The 14281-nt window shown below is 57.3% G+C and overlaps 1 protein-coding gene across 4 annotated transcripts in view; it reads left to right on the plus strand.

Annotated features, from left to right (window-relative positions):
- Window positions 1-14281, plus strand: part of CDK18 (cyclin dependent kinase 18) — a 28029-nt gene that overhangs the window by 7030 nt on the left and 6718 nt on the right. For all 4 annotated transcript variants that reach the window (XM_078441313.2, XM_060644277.3, XM_060644276.3 and 1 more), the window contains exons 2-8: window positions 10551-10700; window positions 10886-11025; window positions 11622-11747; window positions 12571-12627; window positions 13430-13544; window positions 13746-13840; window positions 14064-14126. In XM_078441313.2, the coding sequence (XP_078297439.1) occupies window positions 10577-10700; window positions 10886-11025; window positions 11622-11747; window positions 12571-12627; window positions 13430-13544; window positions 13746-13840; window positions 14064-14126 (720 nt within the window). In that variant the 5' untranslated portion in view covers window positions 10551-10576. The remainder of the gene's footprint in view (window positions 1-10550; window positions 10701-10885; window positions 11026-11621; window positions 11748-12570; window positions 12628-13429; window positions 13545-13745; window positions 13841-14063; window positions 14127-14281) is intronic.

A 14281-nucleotide genomic window follows, 5' to 3' on the forward strand; every position in this document is an offset into this window, starting at 1 on the left:
GCTGGTGGGCACCGGCCTCTAAACTTCAGCAAATGCAGAGGACACAGGTGTGAGCTGTTTCCTTTGGGACTGAAGAAAAGGTTCCAGACCTTGGGATTTTGAAAACACTAGACTGGGGCCGCCTGGCCCAGCCGGTGGAGCATGCAACTCTCGATCTCAGGGTTGTGTGTTCAAGCCCCATGTTGAGTATAGAGATTGCTTAAAAATTAAATCTAAAAAACAAAACAAAAACAACAAAAAAATGAAAATGCTGGGCTAGGTGGCTGAGGGACCTTCCTTAAGGGTCTTTATTTTATTTTATTTACATTTATTTATTTTTGAGAGATGGAGCATGAGCAGGGGAGGGGCAGAGAGAGAGGGAGACACAGAATCTGAAGCAGGCTCCAGGCTCCGAGCTGTCAGCACAGAGCCCGACGCAGGGCTCGAACTCACAAACCGTGAGATCATGACCTGAGCCGAAGTTGGATGCTCAACCGACTGAGCCACCCAGGCACCCCATCCTTGAGGGTCTTTAATGGAGCCTGCTGAAAGGAGCGGGCTTCTCCCCTGGGGGGGGAGGTGGGCCTGGTTTGGAGGCAGGACAGTGTGGGGACAGGTCTTGCCTACACTGCCCCTTGCTGTAGCCTCTGGTCTGGGATGTTCTGCCAGGACTAGAACTGGCGGAAGGGCACCTTGTCCCATCGTATCATTTGCAAATTCAGAGCCTCCCTAAAGATTGCAGACTAGACTTAGCTGGGTCTCAAAAAGGGTCAAAAAGAAAATACGAGAAGATGATACATGAGCCTCCATTCCTTGAACCGTAAGAATCCAAAGAGAACAACAGAGTGTGAATATCAGCAGGGTTGGTGTGGGGCCCACACAGAGGGGCTAGAGAAGTGGGCAGTCAGGGGGTCAGGAGGGGTCAAGGTCAAGGTCTGATCCCGGATAATGCACCTGACCTGTGAAGCACTGGGAGTCTGCCCCTGAGGGATGGGAACCCATGAGGAGGGTCCAGGCCCTGTCATCCCCCCTTCCCCACAAGCCCTGTAGGCCCCAATCGATGGTGTTTGGTTGGAACCCCCCCTTAGGACTTTCTCCATCACCAGTCTAGCCATCATGGTGGGTCATCAGCCCAAGTAGAGACCTCTGCAGACCTCACTGAGGGAGTTGTCGTGGGGCAGGCAGCTTCCCCCCATGCCTCAGTGGCCCCCTGGCCCCCACCACTGCCATCAGTGGAGGGCTAGAGAAGGAAGGTTCGGTTACAGCTGAGGCCTCGAGGCCAGTGAGCAACGGACAGTCTCCTGGCTGTTCCTGGCTGTTCTCTTGTCTCTGAACAGCCCCTAGAACTCAGAACTCACACCTTCCAGGTACTCCCTCACTGATCGTTTGAGGGCTTGCTCAGTGCCAGGCCCTGGGGATGTAATGATGAGTCAGACCCAGTCCTTGCCCTAACAACTCACAGGCAAACTGGAGAAGCAGACAGGTGAACAGGAACAGTACAGGGAGCCAAGTGCCCTGCTTGGGGACGGCTGGCATGCCGCAGGCTGGGGCCAGTGGGCTTTCCAGTTGGAGGAGAAGGGAGGACCGTCGCAGAGGGCCTCGTGGAAGAGTCTGCACCTCTGTCAGGCCTTGAAGATGTGAGCGTTTCCCTGGCTTTCCCTAGTCCCTGGCCCACCAGTCCTGCCCGTGTTCCAGTTCTCACTGAGAGTCAGGGGAACCAAGGAGGAGCGACGTCCCGGGGGACTAGGGCTGGTTGACTGGGCCGAAGGGCTCGCTCTGGTGTGCCCGGAAGGAGGGCAGGGCCAGGCTCACCCCCATTGCGCTCGAGGCCTACCTGCTTAGAGTAGAGCTGGCCTGATGAGAAGAACCACTTAGAATCAGGGCCTTGGCTGGGCTGGATGTAGGAAGAGAATCACATATGCCTCACACAGAGAGAGCACCCTGGAGGTTCAAGGGGACCTTGGGGGGTGGAGGGAGGACAATGGGCCTCGTCCCCATTATAGCTGCAGAGGGAAGAGCTTGAAACAGGCCATTGGGGTGCAGTGGCCCGATGGTCTCATTCACTCCATGAACACGGACTGAGCACCTTGTAGGTTCCTTACACTGTGTAAGATGCTGGGAAAACAGCTCACAGAGCCCCTGCTCTTGTCCCGAAGGACACCACAGTCTAAGGACAGATGTTCACAGGCTGGAATGGGAGCGACAAGGAGGAAGCATCCCATTTTACCTAAAGGAAGGAGGTGCGGTCACATGTGACTTTCCAGGGAAAGCAACACTGGAGTTTAGAAGCAGTCTTACCAAGGGAACAATGAAGAAGGGCATCCAGGCCAAAGGAATGACCTGTGCAAGGCTGCGGGGCACGAGTGTGGCTTACTCTGGGAATGCCGAGTACACTCCGTAACACCGGACCCTCCAGGGAGGGGTGAGAGCCGAGACTCCAGAAGGAGACAGGTCAAAACACAAGAGGCCTAGTTGGCTGGGCCCTGGAGTTTGGACTTTTGTCTGAGGGCAATGTTATTTTGAAGGATTTTAAATAGAGTGACATTGTCAGAAAGTAGCCAAGAAAGTTAAGTCTGGCAGCTTCTTGGCAGTTGGATCAGGGATTAGGTATTCTCTCCACTTAGCGGACAAGGAAACTGAGACATGGGGGGGTCTTCCCAGGTCACGGTGCTGGTAGGTGGGAGAGCTGGGGTTTCTTCCATACTCCGAGCGGCAGAGAATTTCGGAGAGCAGGCCTGGACAGCATGTGGCCCTCACTCTAGGACGCTTCCATCAGGTGGGACCCTGCAGGGGTAAATGGTGCATCTGTCCAGAGAGCAGAGGCCCCCCTGAGCCCCAGACACTTCACCTCCTGACCATGCTTCCTGTGGGTCAGCCCGGCTGGCTCCCGGAAGGCCTTCCCCGCCTGCTTCCTGCATTCCAAACAGAGGCTGCAGGCAGCATCTGTTCACTGGCAGGGCGGCTGTGGGCCTGTCTGTCCTCCTCGAGGCTGGCCACCCACCCAGAATGCGCCAGGCTCCCAGCCTCCCATCCAGGCCAGAGCTGGGGCAGGGGTGAGGTCCGTGATGGGGGCTCCGGGGCTTCTGCTGTGGCAACAGCTCCAGGCAGCCGTGGGGTGACGGGCGGGCCTGAGGCTTGTCACAAGCTGGAGAAACCGAAGCCCCATGCTGTGCAGGGCAGGGGCAGCCAGAGGAGGGTGGAACAGGCAGTATCTGCAGGGCTCCCTGAGGCACGCTTCTCACTGGGAGGAAGGCGAGTCTCTGAAGTCCCAGCTCATGACGGCTGCAAACTCGCTCGGCCCGTGGCCTCTTGTTCTTTTGAAACCCGCCCAAAGCGGCAGAGTGACCGGGATTGGGGGCAGGGAGCGAGCAGCAGAGGGTGCCCTGAGGATCCTGGCCAGTGGGCAGCCTTTGAGACTGAGGCTCAGACCCTCTGGCCTCCAGAAAGTGGGCAGTTGGGAGTTCTGTCCTTGGAGCCCTGCCCCTGGGACCACGGAGACAGGGATCTAAAAAAGAAAAGGAAACGGGACAAAACCAGAAGAGGGGCTGGGAGAAGCATCTGACTTGTTCCTGGAACCCAGTAGGTGCTCACCACGTGCCTGTCTGCTGTATGTCACCGGCACCGGGCAGAGAGAGCAGAGCACCCTTGTGGGAGAGGCACTTGAAAAGTCCTCACTGTGGCCCTGGGAGATTATGCGCGTTCTCGGACTGTGTCCATCACAGGGCTGCCCGGTGGCCCTGGGGGTTCGGGGAAGCCTTGGAAGACCCCAAGCCTGAACCGTGTGCAGGGGGGTACAGGTGCTGGAGCCGAGCTAGGGTTGTGGGGAGTGGGGAGAGCAAAGCCGGGGAGCAAGGGGGCTGGATCGAAGGACCTTGGGTGCAGGCTGCAGATTGGGGCTTTATTTAGGGAGAAGGCAAAGGGCTTCTCGGAAGGGTTCGCTGAGAGGAATCTCAAAGCCTGGCTCCCTGGAGGTTAAGGGATGGAGCTGACCCCTGCCTTCCACGTTAGTCTCACTTCCGTGAGGTGGACGTTCCTACCCAGCTTCCCTGGATGCTCTGCCAACCTCCTCTGCCTCCATAGCTTCCCGGTAAGGTCCCGGCAGGTGGTAGGCGGGAGGGGCTGGGAGAGGCTGTCCTGGGGTCAGGGGCAGCAGGCTGTGTCCGGACTACCTGTGCAAAGGGCCTGTGGACCGGCCTGGCCTGCTGTGGGGAGCTTTCTCCCCTCTGAGGACCGGGGTCCTCTGCCCTGCATGGCTTTGGAGAGTTGTTATCAGTCTGAGCAGGGGTGGGGGGAGGGGGGGGGACCCTGCCTGCCTGGCCTGTCCCTCTTTGTCAGGGGATTCAGGCCTGCAGATAGCTGACGGGCTCCTGCCTCCTGCCCCTCTTCCATCCGGGGTCTCAGAGCCCTTCACAGGCTGGAAAGAGGTGTGCGAGGGACGTGTCTGATGAGCTTGATCTGGGGCCTCTCTTCCGGCACATCCTTGCATCTTAGCAGGGGCTTGAGAGAAGACTAGAGAAGAGCTGACGTCTCCTAGTGTCTTCCTTGTGCGGGCTGCACCGTGTCCGGGTGCTCCGTGCCTGCACACAGGTGCCCACTGGACATCTACACTTGCCCCAAACCCAGTTCCTGGGCTTCCCTCCAGAACCTCCATCCCAGCTTTGCTCACCTGCACCGATGGCCACCCCATCCTTCCACGTGCTCCAGCCAGAGCCCTTCAGGGTCCCGCTTGACTCCCTGCTGTCACCCCCTATACAAATCCGTCCGTAAATCCCTTTGGCTCCACCTGCAAGATATATCCAGAAGCCAACCACGTCTACTGCTCCCACGCTGGTCTCAGCCACCACCATCTGTCACCTGGATCTCTACAGGAGCCTCCTGACTAGGCTCCCCGCTTCCTTCCTTGCCCATACAGTCTGTTCTCAACACAGCAGCCAGAGGTACCCTGTTAAAATCTAAGTGGGATCATGTCAGTCATCTGCCAAAACTTTTCTATTCCCTGTGGGGACCAACACCATCTGCTCCGTGCTCCTCCATGGCCTCCTCTGCAACCACACTGCTGTTCTTAGAGCACACTAACACTTCTGCCTCAGGACCTTTGCACCTCCTGTTCCGCACTGATCTGCTTCCCCCCAGGTTCGGCATGACTAACTCCCTCGCCTACACCTTCTTGGAATTCTTCCTAAGGTGTCAGTTGCCCACGGAGACCTTCCTGACCACCCTGTTTCAGGTTGCGACACCCCACCCCCACACCCCATCCTTCTCTGCTGCTTTGTTTTCCTCCATTGCACTTGTCGCCATCTAACATCCTGTGCATTTATGTATTTGTTTGCTTGTCTGCTGCTCCCCACCATTAAAATATAAGTACCATGAGGGCAGGAACTATGTCTGTTTCTTTCATAAATGGATTCTCAGGGTCTACAACAGGGCATGGCATGTAGTAGCTGTTCAATAGATACTTGTCAAATGAAGGACCAGAACCAAAGCTAAAAGAGATCATAGAACATCACTGCCACCATCCAGCCCTGCTAATGTAACACCAGGATTTGAATTTGGTTTTTAATTCGGGGCAGGGGTGGGAGAGACCCGGAACAGGAAACAGCACTCACAGCCTCGTCCATAGGGAGGGGTGGGGCGGGGAAAGCTCCCCTTAGGAGAAGCAAGGAGCCGTGTGGTCACGGAGTCTGTGCGCTCGGCAATGACCAGGAAGTTGCCGCATGATTTTGAGCAAGTCAGCTCTCATCTTGGAGCCTCAGCGTCCTCCCTGCCCGGGCCAGCAAGGGGGTGCAGTGGTGGATCTGTAAGTGCTGCGGCTAACATTCCAGAAGTTCAGCCCTTCATCACTGGGTGCATGGTGGCCTCAGGGCAAGTGTCGGTTTCCTCCCGGCCGGTTCCTCCTGTGCTGCCCACTTCTCTGGCCCCAGCAGGAAGCTCCGGGCTGGCCGGTGTATGCCCGGGAGAAAGTGACAGCAGGTAGACTGAGAGCTTTAGCCTTCCCTGGCAGGGGGTGCAGGAGGGAAGGCCTAGTTGGGCATCTGCTTGTGGAGGGCCTACCCCACAGTTCCTGAGGGGGTCCCTTCTGCTTCGACATGCCCCCCCCCCAGACAGCCCAGCCAGGCCAGCATCCCCCACGCCCATCCCCCTCCTCCCCTGGCACCAGTTGCACGAAGGCAGCCCCAGATGGCTCCCTGGCCCAGGGACAAAGGCCACACTGTGCCCGGCCTTGGGCCGGCCGCAGGCTGGGTCACACTGAGCCCTTCTGTCCCCAGATGGGGGTGAGGGGCAGACAGCACCAAGGTGACAGGCCTTTTTCCTGTCTCCCTTCCCCCTTGACCCCCAAATCTGAAGAGCCGATTCTCTCAAGGGAAAAGCGACAGAGGCATCTTATGTCTTGAGCTGGGGAACAACTAACCATTCACCACTCCGTCTGCCCTGTCACACCCAAGACCCTGTCCGGCTCAATGCCCCGATTGTCCCCAGCAGAGAGAGACATCCACTCTCTGCTGTGGCCACCACCCCTGCCACCTGCTCCACTGTCACCATCAGAAAGTCCATCCTTACATCTGCCCTCTATCCCTCCTGCTGCAGTGACAATCACTTCCTCTGGGTCCCGAGTGGGTGGAGAACAGCCGGTCCCCATCCCTCTGCATCGCGTGGCCCTGCATTCCTGCTTGAGAAGCCGTCCTCTGCTTCACCCTCCTTCCAGCTCCCACCCCACCCTCCACCCCACCCTAGACCCAAGCCGGTGGCTCCTGGCTCCTAACTGAAGTGAGGGGAGAGCAGGAGCAGGTGCGAGTCTTGCAGAAATTGGGGGCCTCCCTCCCCCAAGGCCTTTAATGAGCCCCCCTTCCCTACAGACAAGAGCAAGGGCATAAGATTTATGGCAGCTACTGGTGGATTCCTGAACACAAACCCAACATGCCATCCCATAAATCCCAGACTGCAGGACGGCTTTATGGGGAGCCCTGTTTTTAGGAGGGGGCGTGACTAGTCCCTCTTGGCAGAGCTCAGACCTCAAGGAGCCAAGTGACTGCCCCCCCCCCCCCACCACTGCTGCGAGGCCCTAGGATAACGATGACCAAGCCTGGGGCATCAGTCTGCAGGGCAGACATTCCCCTCCCTTCTGTGCAGTGGTGGTTGGCAGGGAGGGGTGGGGGGTCTGCTGCTTTACTCGGCATGCCTTCCTTCTGCCCTCCTGCACCTCCCCATCTCTGAAGATTCCCCATCAGCACAGAAGCTGGAAACCGGGGTGAACTACCATCCCTTACCTGGACATCGGATGCTTTTCACCATGGCTCCGTGTCCAGAGCACTGGGGATGCTTCTTTAAAAAAAAAAAAAAAAAAGTTTGTTTTCCCAGTCCCCCTTCTCCGTTCCAGACTCTGAGGGTGAGACCCAGGAATCTGAGTTTTTAAAAATACTCCCTTGGTGCTGCTAATGTTCAGCCCGTTTGGTAAACAATGGACCTGTACGGTAGGGACATCTCCGCTCTCCTGTCCTGCTTGGGAATGGGAGGCCACAGGTAGGACGCGTCTAGATCTTCTTGTCCCCGGAACCCATATGCCGCCGCTATCATGAAACTTCTATCGCGGGACACCCCCTCGCCCTCAGCTGGCTGCCACTACAGCGTGAAGCGGGGTGGCTGCCCTCTGGGAGCTTCCCGTCTGTGAGTCCTACAGAAGGCACCAGGGGCGCCCGGGGGGCTCAGTTGGTTGAGCATGCGACTTCGGTTCAGGTCATGATCTCACGCTTCGTGGGTTCGAGCCCCACGTCGGGCTCTGTGCTGACAGCTCGGAGCCTGGAGCCTGCTTCGGATCCTGTGTCTCCCTCTCTCTCTGCCCTTTGCCCTCTTGTGCTGTCTCTCTCTGTCTCAAAAATAAATAAACAAAAAACCAAAACCTTTCCTGATAGACACCCATCAGTGAGAGTGGTCATTGGACTCCACTGAGGGACTCACAAATAGTAACTCTGCTTGTTTTTAAATTTATAGATGGGGACTTACAATGATTATGGTGTGCCCAGTTCTGCCACTTTGTGCAGGTGTCTTAAGGACATCATACTGACATAAAACTGTTAATGCCATGAAAAAGCAGTCTTTTTATGTTGTATTTCATATGTGTGTTACTTAAATCTTTATTAAGGTTGATAAATCTTGTGCTGCTCAACTGAAAATTTTTCTGACTTGCCTTAAAACTAAGATAAATTCTTTGTTCGGATCCTTAAAATTTTGCACTATAGTTTTGTGTTAATGTGTTGATAACCTAGAAAGTGTAAGAATCTGGATTAAAATATGGGGTTTAGCTCTGCCTCAATGGACTAAATTCCTTTGTGCATTTATTCTATGATGACAGATTTTAATAGAACGTATGTAATTAGAAAATACATTGGTCCATCCTTAATGTTATTCTTTGTAAACTAATCAGAATGAGCTTTTGACATTGATTTTTAAAAATTAGTCTTGTCGGGGCGCCTGGGTGGCTCAGTCAGTTGAGCGTCCGACTTCAGCTCAGGTCATGATCTCGCAGTTCGTGGGTTTGAGCCCCGCGTCGGGCTCTGTGCTGACAGCTCGGAGCCTGGAGCCCGCTTCGGATCCTGTGTCTCCCTGTCTCCCTGCCCCTCCCCTGCTCACGCTCTGTCTCTGTCTCTCTCTCAAAGAAAGTAAATAAACATCAAAAAAAAATTTTTTTTTTAAAAGCAGAAGGCAGGTCTGAGATGGCAAAGAGCCATGGAGGAGAGCCTGAGGTTGGCTGGCAGGAATGAGCTTAGGGATGGAGAACCGGGAAAGTCCAAGCCTGCTGGGCTTTGCCAAGGAAGCTGGTAGAAGAGCTTCTGATACCTTCTCATCAAAGGTGTTACCAGCCCGAGTTCCTTGAGAACACAGGCCGCACTTTACTCGCCATCGTGACCCCCGTGCCTTAGCACAATGGCTGGACACTGTAGGTGCTCAGTCCTCATTTGCTCAGTCCTCACTGAACTAAGTGAGCCTCCACGACCCGCTGACAGAGATGGGCTCGGTAGGCAGTGCAGACCTGAGACCTCTACGCTGAGACCTGCCGGCCTGAGGAAAGAGGGCCTGGCCACCCCCAGTCTCTGGGCTCAGGGTTGCTGCAGGGCCACGACTCAGGTGCATTTGGGGGCAGCCAGGAGCCAGCAGGCCCACGGAAGGGACCCTTTCCAGGCTGGCTGAGGACAGAGGATGATCATTAAGCAAAGCAAACATGTTACTGACCCATAATCCCTTAAACCGGGAGGATTCCGGAGGGGTCTGGTTGCCTCGGCAACGGGGTACTGGCTAGTGACGGGGCGGAGAGCATCCCCTGGGGATGGGCTGTGCCTGGTGCTTGGGTAAAAGCTGGGAGAGGGTGCAGGGTGCCCCCCTCCCATCACAGGACTGGCCCTGGGTGTCTTCTTGTCAGGCATCAGTGGGGCCCTTGTGAGGCCTCTCAGTCCCCCTGCAGCTGAGGGTGGTGTGGGCAGAGCGGGATGAGGGCAGCCACACCGAGAGCTTATGAAATCATGGAGGAGAGCAGGGAGGGGGTGATTTGGGGAAGCGAGGTGGCCCAGCCCCGCTCTGGTTTTCAGGGCAGGATAGAAAAGAAAGTGTCTGTAGGAAGAAGCAGTCTTACTGGGTGGCTGGGGGTGTCCCCTCACTCAGAGGGCAGGAGGGCTGGGGAGCCACAAGGAGGGAACCCTTTCTGGTTGGGACAGGGGCCTTGGGGGGTGAGCCTAGCAGCCCACCCTCTTCCCCCATTGTGTTCTCTGCAGTGGACACCCTGCCGCCCTCGGGGCTCTGGCGAGGGACGGGCCCAGCCTCCTGTCCCTGGGGCCCTCTTTTTCCGGCAAACTTCTGTGGTTCCCCTGAGACCTTCAGCTGCTCCTGACCTCCCTCCAGCTGGAGAGATGGGGCCGGGCCCGCTCAGATGCATATGTCCCCTCCCTTGTCCCTTCCTTCTCTTCTCCTGTCTCCCAGGGACCTAGGACAAGCCAGAGAGGGACCTCCAGGTGTCAGTAGCACGGTGAAATGGGAGTTGGGGCCAGATTCTGTCACAAAGCTGTAGGCAGAGCTGATGTTCAGCTTGTGGGCGTCAATCAGTAAGGCTTACTGGCTGTTCGCATACTCAGGCTCTCACATACAAGTTGGTAAAGAGCTATTTGGCCTGAGCGTCACCGAGTTCTGGTCCCCTTGTTGCCACTCGAGGCCTCTTTTGAGAACCCTCTAGACCTCCAGCAGCTAAAAGGTTACCATCTGGCCCCGGTGAGGCCCCCAGGGTCCTGCTGGCGCATCCTGTGGCTATTATGAGCAGTACTTTGCTATACTGATTGATTCATGGTGTGACCGTCTCCCCCCGGGGGCAGGGGATCCTGGGGAAAGGAGATTTGCAGGGAGGAAGAGGGCTGCTAGGTCCTCCCCTCTGGGGGCTCAAACTTTGGTTAAGAAGATGCAACCCCAGCTTCTGGATGCAGGGCCCCAGAGCTCAAGGGGCAGACGGAGACCAAGACCCAGAATTCACATCTGGTGTCAGCACGGACCCGGTGCCGTGTCCTCACCTGCCCTTCTCCCCTCTCCCGTCTTAGGCCCTGCTGCCTGGTCCCTGCTGACCATGAACAAGATGAAGAACTTTAAGCGTCGTCTTTCCTTATCCGTGCCCCGAACAGAGACCATCGAGGAGTCCTTGACCGAGTTCACAGAGCAGTTCAACCAGCTCCACAACCAGCGCAATGAGGGTGAGGTGTCTGCCCCCCCACCCCCGCCCCATCCTTGATGCTCCCCCACAGCCCCTCCTGGCCCGTCCTGACCACGCCCTCACTGCTGGGGAAGGACAGAGGTGGGGCAGCAGACTCCCCTCCCCACCCCTCCCCTCCCTCCGGGGCAGAGGGCCAGGGTGGGCAACTCATGCCTCTGCTCTCAGACCTGCAGCTCAGTCCTCTCGGCAGAGACCCCCAGCCGGCGTCCAGCACCTTCTCCCCGACAGACAGCGGGGAGGACCCTGGGCAGCTGTCCCCGGGCATGCAGTACCGGCGGCAGAATCAGCGCCGCTTCTCCATGGAGGTGAGGGGCCCAGGGCTCTGCCCTGTGCAGGTGACAGACGCGTCTACAACGTATGCCCAAGGAGGGTGGTTGCGTGGGAGCCAGACTTCATGGGTTCAAATCCCAGCTCCGCCACTATTCAGCTCTGCGACCTTGAGCAAGTTTCTCAAGCACTGCATACCAGTCTCCTTGTGTCAAAATGGCCATCGTGGAGATTAGGCAAGTTAATATATACCAAGTGCGTAGAACAGTCCCAGTACACGGCAAGGGCTGGACAATTTGACTATTGTTCTTGTGACCCGTATGCATGTGCCCAAGTAAATGAAAAACAGGCTTACGGAATCACAGCGTCTGGAGGAACCTCATTCCGTAGATGGTTATACTGCAGCCCAGAGAGGGGAAGGGACCTCCTAAGGTCACACAGCAACCCCTGTGTGTTCACATATGTCTCTGAGCACATCTTTGAAGCAGCTGTGAGCCTGGGGCCACAGTCCATGGTGTGGCCCTGCTGGGATTGCGGTACAGGAAAGCCGGGCCCTGGGGGAAAGGCGAGGGTCCCACAGCACGAGGTACCCTGGAGCAAATGCTAGTGTCCCTGTCTCATCCCGGCCACGTAGGACATCAGTAAGAGGCTCTCTCTACCCATGGACATCCGCCTGCCCCAGGAATTCCTGCAGAAGCTACAGCTGGAGAGTCCAGACCTGCCCAAACCGCTCAGCCGCATGTCCCGCCGAGCATCCCTGGTGAGTCCTAAAAGGGTCAGAGGTCACCAGGGTGGACCATCCTCTCCCCAACTTGGATACGTCAGTCCTCGTTTTGAGGGTCCCAGCTGAGGCCTGCAGTAGTCTGTGGGCCTCCAGCGCCACCTGCTGGCCTCGGGAGACTCGCAAACCTTGTACTCGGTCAACATCCCTTCCCTAGAGGAGTCCCGCCGGGCCTGGGGCTGAGCCCCCAGCCCTCTCTGGGCCCCAGGATCTCCACTCGGGTGAGATCCATAGACCAGCTGGCACGTGCTTTCCAGTCGCGGACGCTTACCAGATTTCCTTGGGAGGATCTTGCAAAAAACATGGACTCTGGTCCCTGTTCCAGATACCTACAGAATCAGACTCTGGGTGGTGGGGTCCAGGAATCTTGTTGTTAAGGGTCGGGTACCACTGAGCTAGAGAAGGTATGCTGATGAGAGAGGCTGCTGGGGAGGCGGGTTCTGAACTGGGTCCTGAAAGGCACAGTTCCTGCCCAGGGGGAGCGGGTCATCCGAGCAAGGCGGAGACAGACAGGGAGAAGTTGTGCGGCAGTCCCATGTGCCCCAGCCCTGGCTCCACACCCTCCACTGCCAGGGGAGGAGGGAACTCTTACTTCCAAGACTCCTTCCTTTATCACAGGGATAGAGGGGAGAGGCCAAGAGGCAGGATTTGTGGCTGCCCTCATCCCCGCTAGCCTCTGTTCTTCCCTCTCACCAATGGGGGTCTCATTCCCTTCCCTCCCAGAGGCTGGTTGGGGGGGTGTCATGTATGTGGGGCTACTGGGGCCTTGAAGCTCACAGGACCCTGTGTCTCTCCCTCTCAGTCAGATATCGGCTTTGGGAAACTGGAAACATACGTGAAACTGGACAAACTGGGGGAGGTAAGAGACCGGTCGGGGCGCTTCAGAGCAGGGTCAGCGTCTTCCTTGCCCTCCCTGCCTTCTCACTGCCCCCGCCCCACAGAGGCGTACCATTTTGGCCGGCCAGTCTGGCCCAGCCTTTTGCAGGCGTTGAGGGGGGCCCAGGTCCTGGAGGACATTGAGGACACAGTGGCCCGTGGGCTCTGGGCATAATCCAGCCTTTTTTTTTTTTTTTTGCCTGAAAGTACTTCTCTGGATTCAAATCCCTGCTCTAGCATTTGCTAGCTCTGTCGCCATGGCCAGTCGTATGACCTCTCTCTGCCTTAGTTTCTTCCTCTGGAAATGGAGACGCACTTGCACTGCCGCCTAGGGTTGTGAGGCCAGAACAGGTTACTATGATAAGCTCGTGTGCACACTTAGTGCCTGGCACACAGTAAGCACTGGGTGCCGTCCGCAGTTTCTGTTACCACGCTTGGTGTCAGAGCCTTGGGGTGGGCGGAGGTCTACAGACGTGGCCCTCTCCCTCCCGGAACCCAAAGAGGAGACCGACCTGTAAACGTCGACACGAGGAAGGGCAAAACTGGTGTTAGAATAGAAGGGCACCTAGCCTACTGGGGGCCTCGGGGGAGGACAGTGCATCCTGAACAGGGAGGAGGGAGGGAGAAAGTCATAGAGAGGTGGCCCTCGGAGGAAACAGAGAATATCAGTGAAAGGAGAAGAGGGACGCAGGGCCCAGCCCAAGCGGAGGCACGAGGGGGAGGGTGCTGGACAGAGGACTGTGGGCCCTGAGTGTGGCTGGTGCGGCTGGGGTTCTTGTCCCCAGGGTACCTATGCCACAGTCTTCAAGGGGCGCAGCAAACTGACAGAGAACCTCGTGGCCCTGAAGGAGATCCGGCTAGAGCATGAGGAGGGGGCACCTTGCACCGCCATCCGAGAGGGTACAACGTCCTAGGGTCCTGCGCTCCTGGGGGCTCCTGGGAGGAGGGCTTCATTGACCTGATCCCCAGTGGGAGCTTGGGGACAGAGGATCATTGCTGGGGCGGGGGGGGGGGGGGGGGCTCCCGAGGCTGATCGCGGGAAGAGACGGAATGAGGGGTTTGTGGGGCCCCAGGGACCCAGGTGGGCCTGTCACCCCACAGTGTCTCTTCTGAAGAATCTAAAGCATGCCAATATTGTGACTCTGCATGACCTCATCCACACGGAGCGGTCTCTCACCCTGGTGTTTGAGTACCTGGTGAGTCGGGCTGGGGCTAGCGGCTTCTCCTTTCAGTGGTAGGGGTGGGGACAGCGGGAGGGGGCAGTCCAGGCCTTGTTCTAGAACCAGGTTCTCAGATGCTCCCATGCAGGAGTGGGCCAGGGGGGCTTAAAGGGCAGCTCGGAGCTTGGGCTCTGCCCAGGGAGAGGCTTCCGGCCGGGGGTCAGGACAAGTCAGGGCTGAGCCAGGCTCTGTGTTCCAGGACAGTGACCTGAAGCAGTATCTGGACCACTGTGGAAACCTCATGAGCATGCACAATGTCAAGGTGAGGGCCTCAAGGAGGGCCACCTCCCCTCTGACACCCCATCTTGGCACCCACCTGTTTTCAAGCCCAGCGTGGGAACCCACGCTCACCAATAGGGGCCCAGCTGCTGAGGTTGCTCAGACCTTCAAGTGTATGAGGGTTGGGGCGCCTGGGTG

Source organism: Panthera onca, chromosome F1, assembly GCF_046562875.1.
Source record: "Panthera onca isolate mPanOnc1 chromosome F1, mPanOnc1 haplotype 2, whole genome shotgun sequence".
Classification (NCBI taxonomy): Eukaryota; Metazoa; Chordata; class Mammalia; order Carnivora; family Felidae; genus Panthera; species Panthera onca.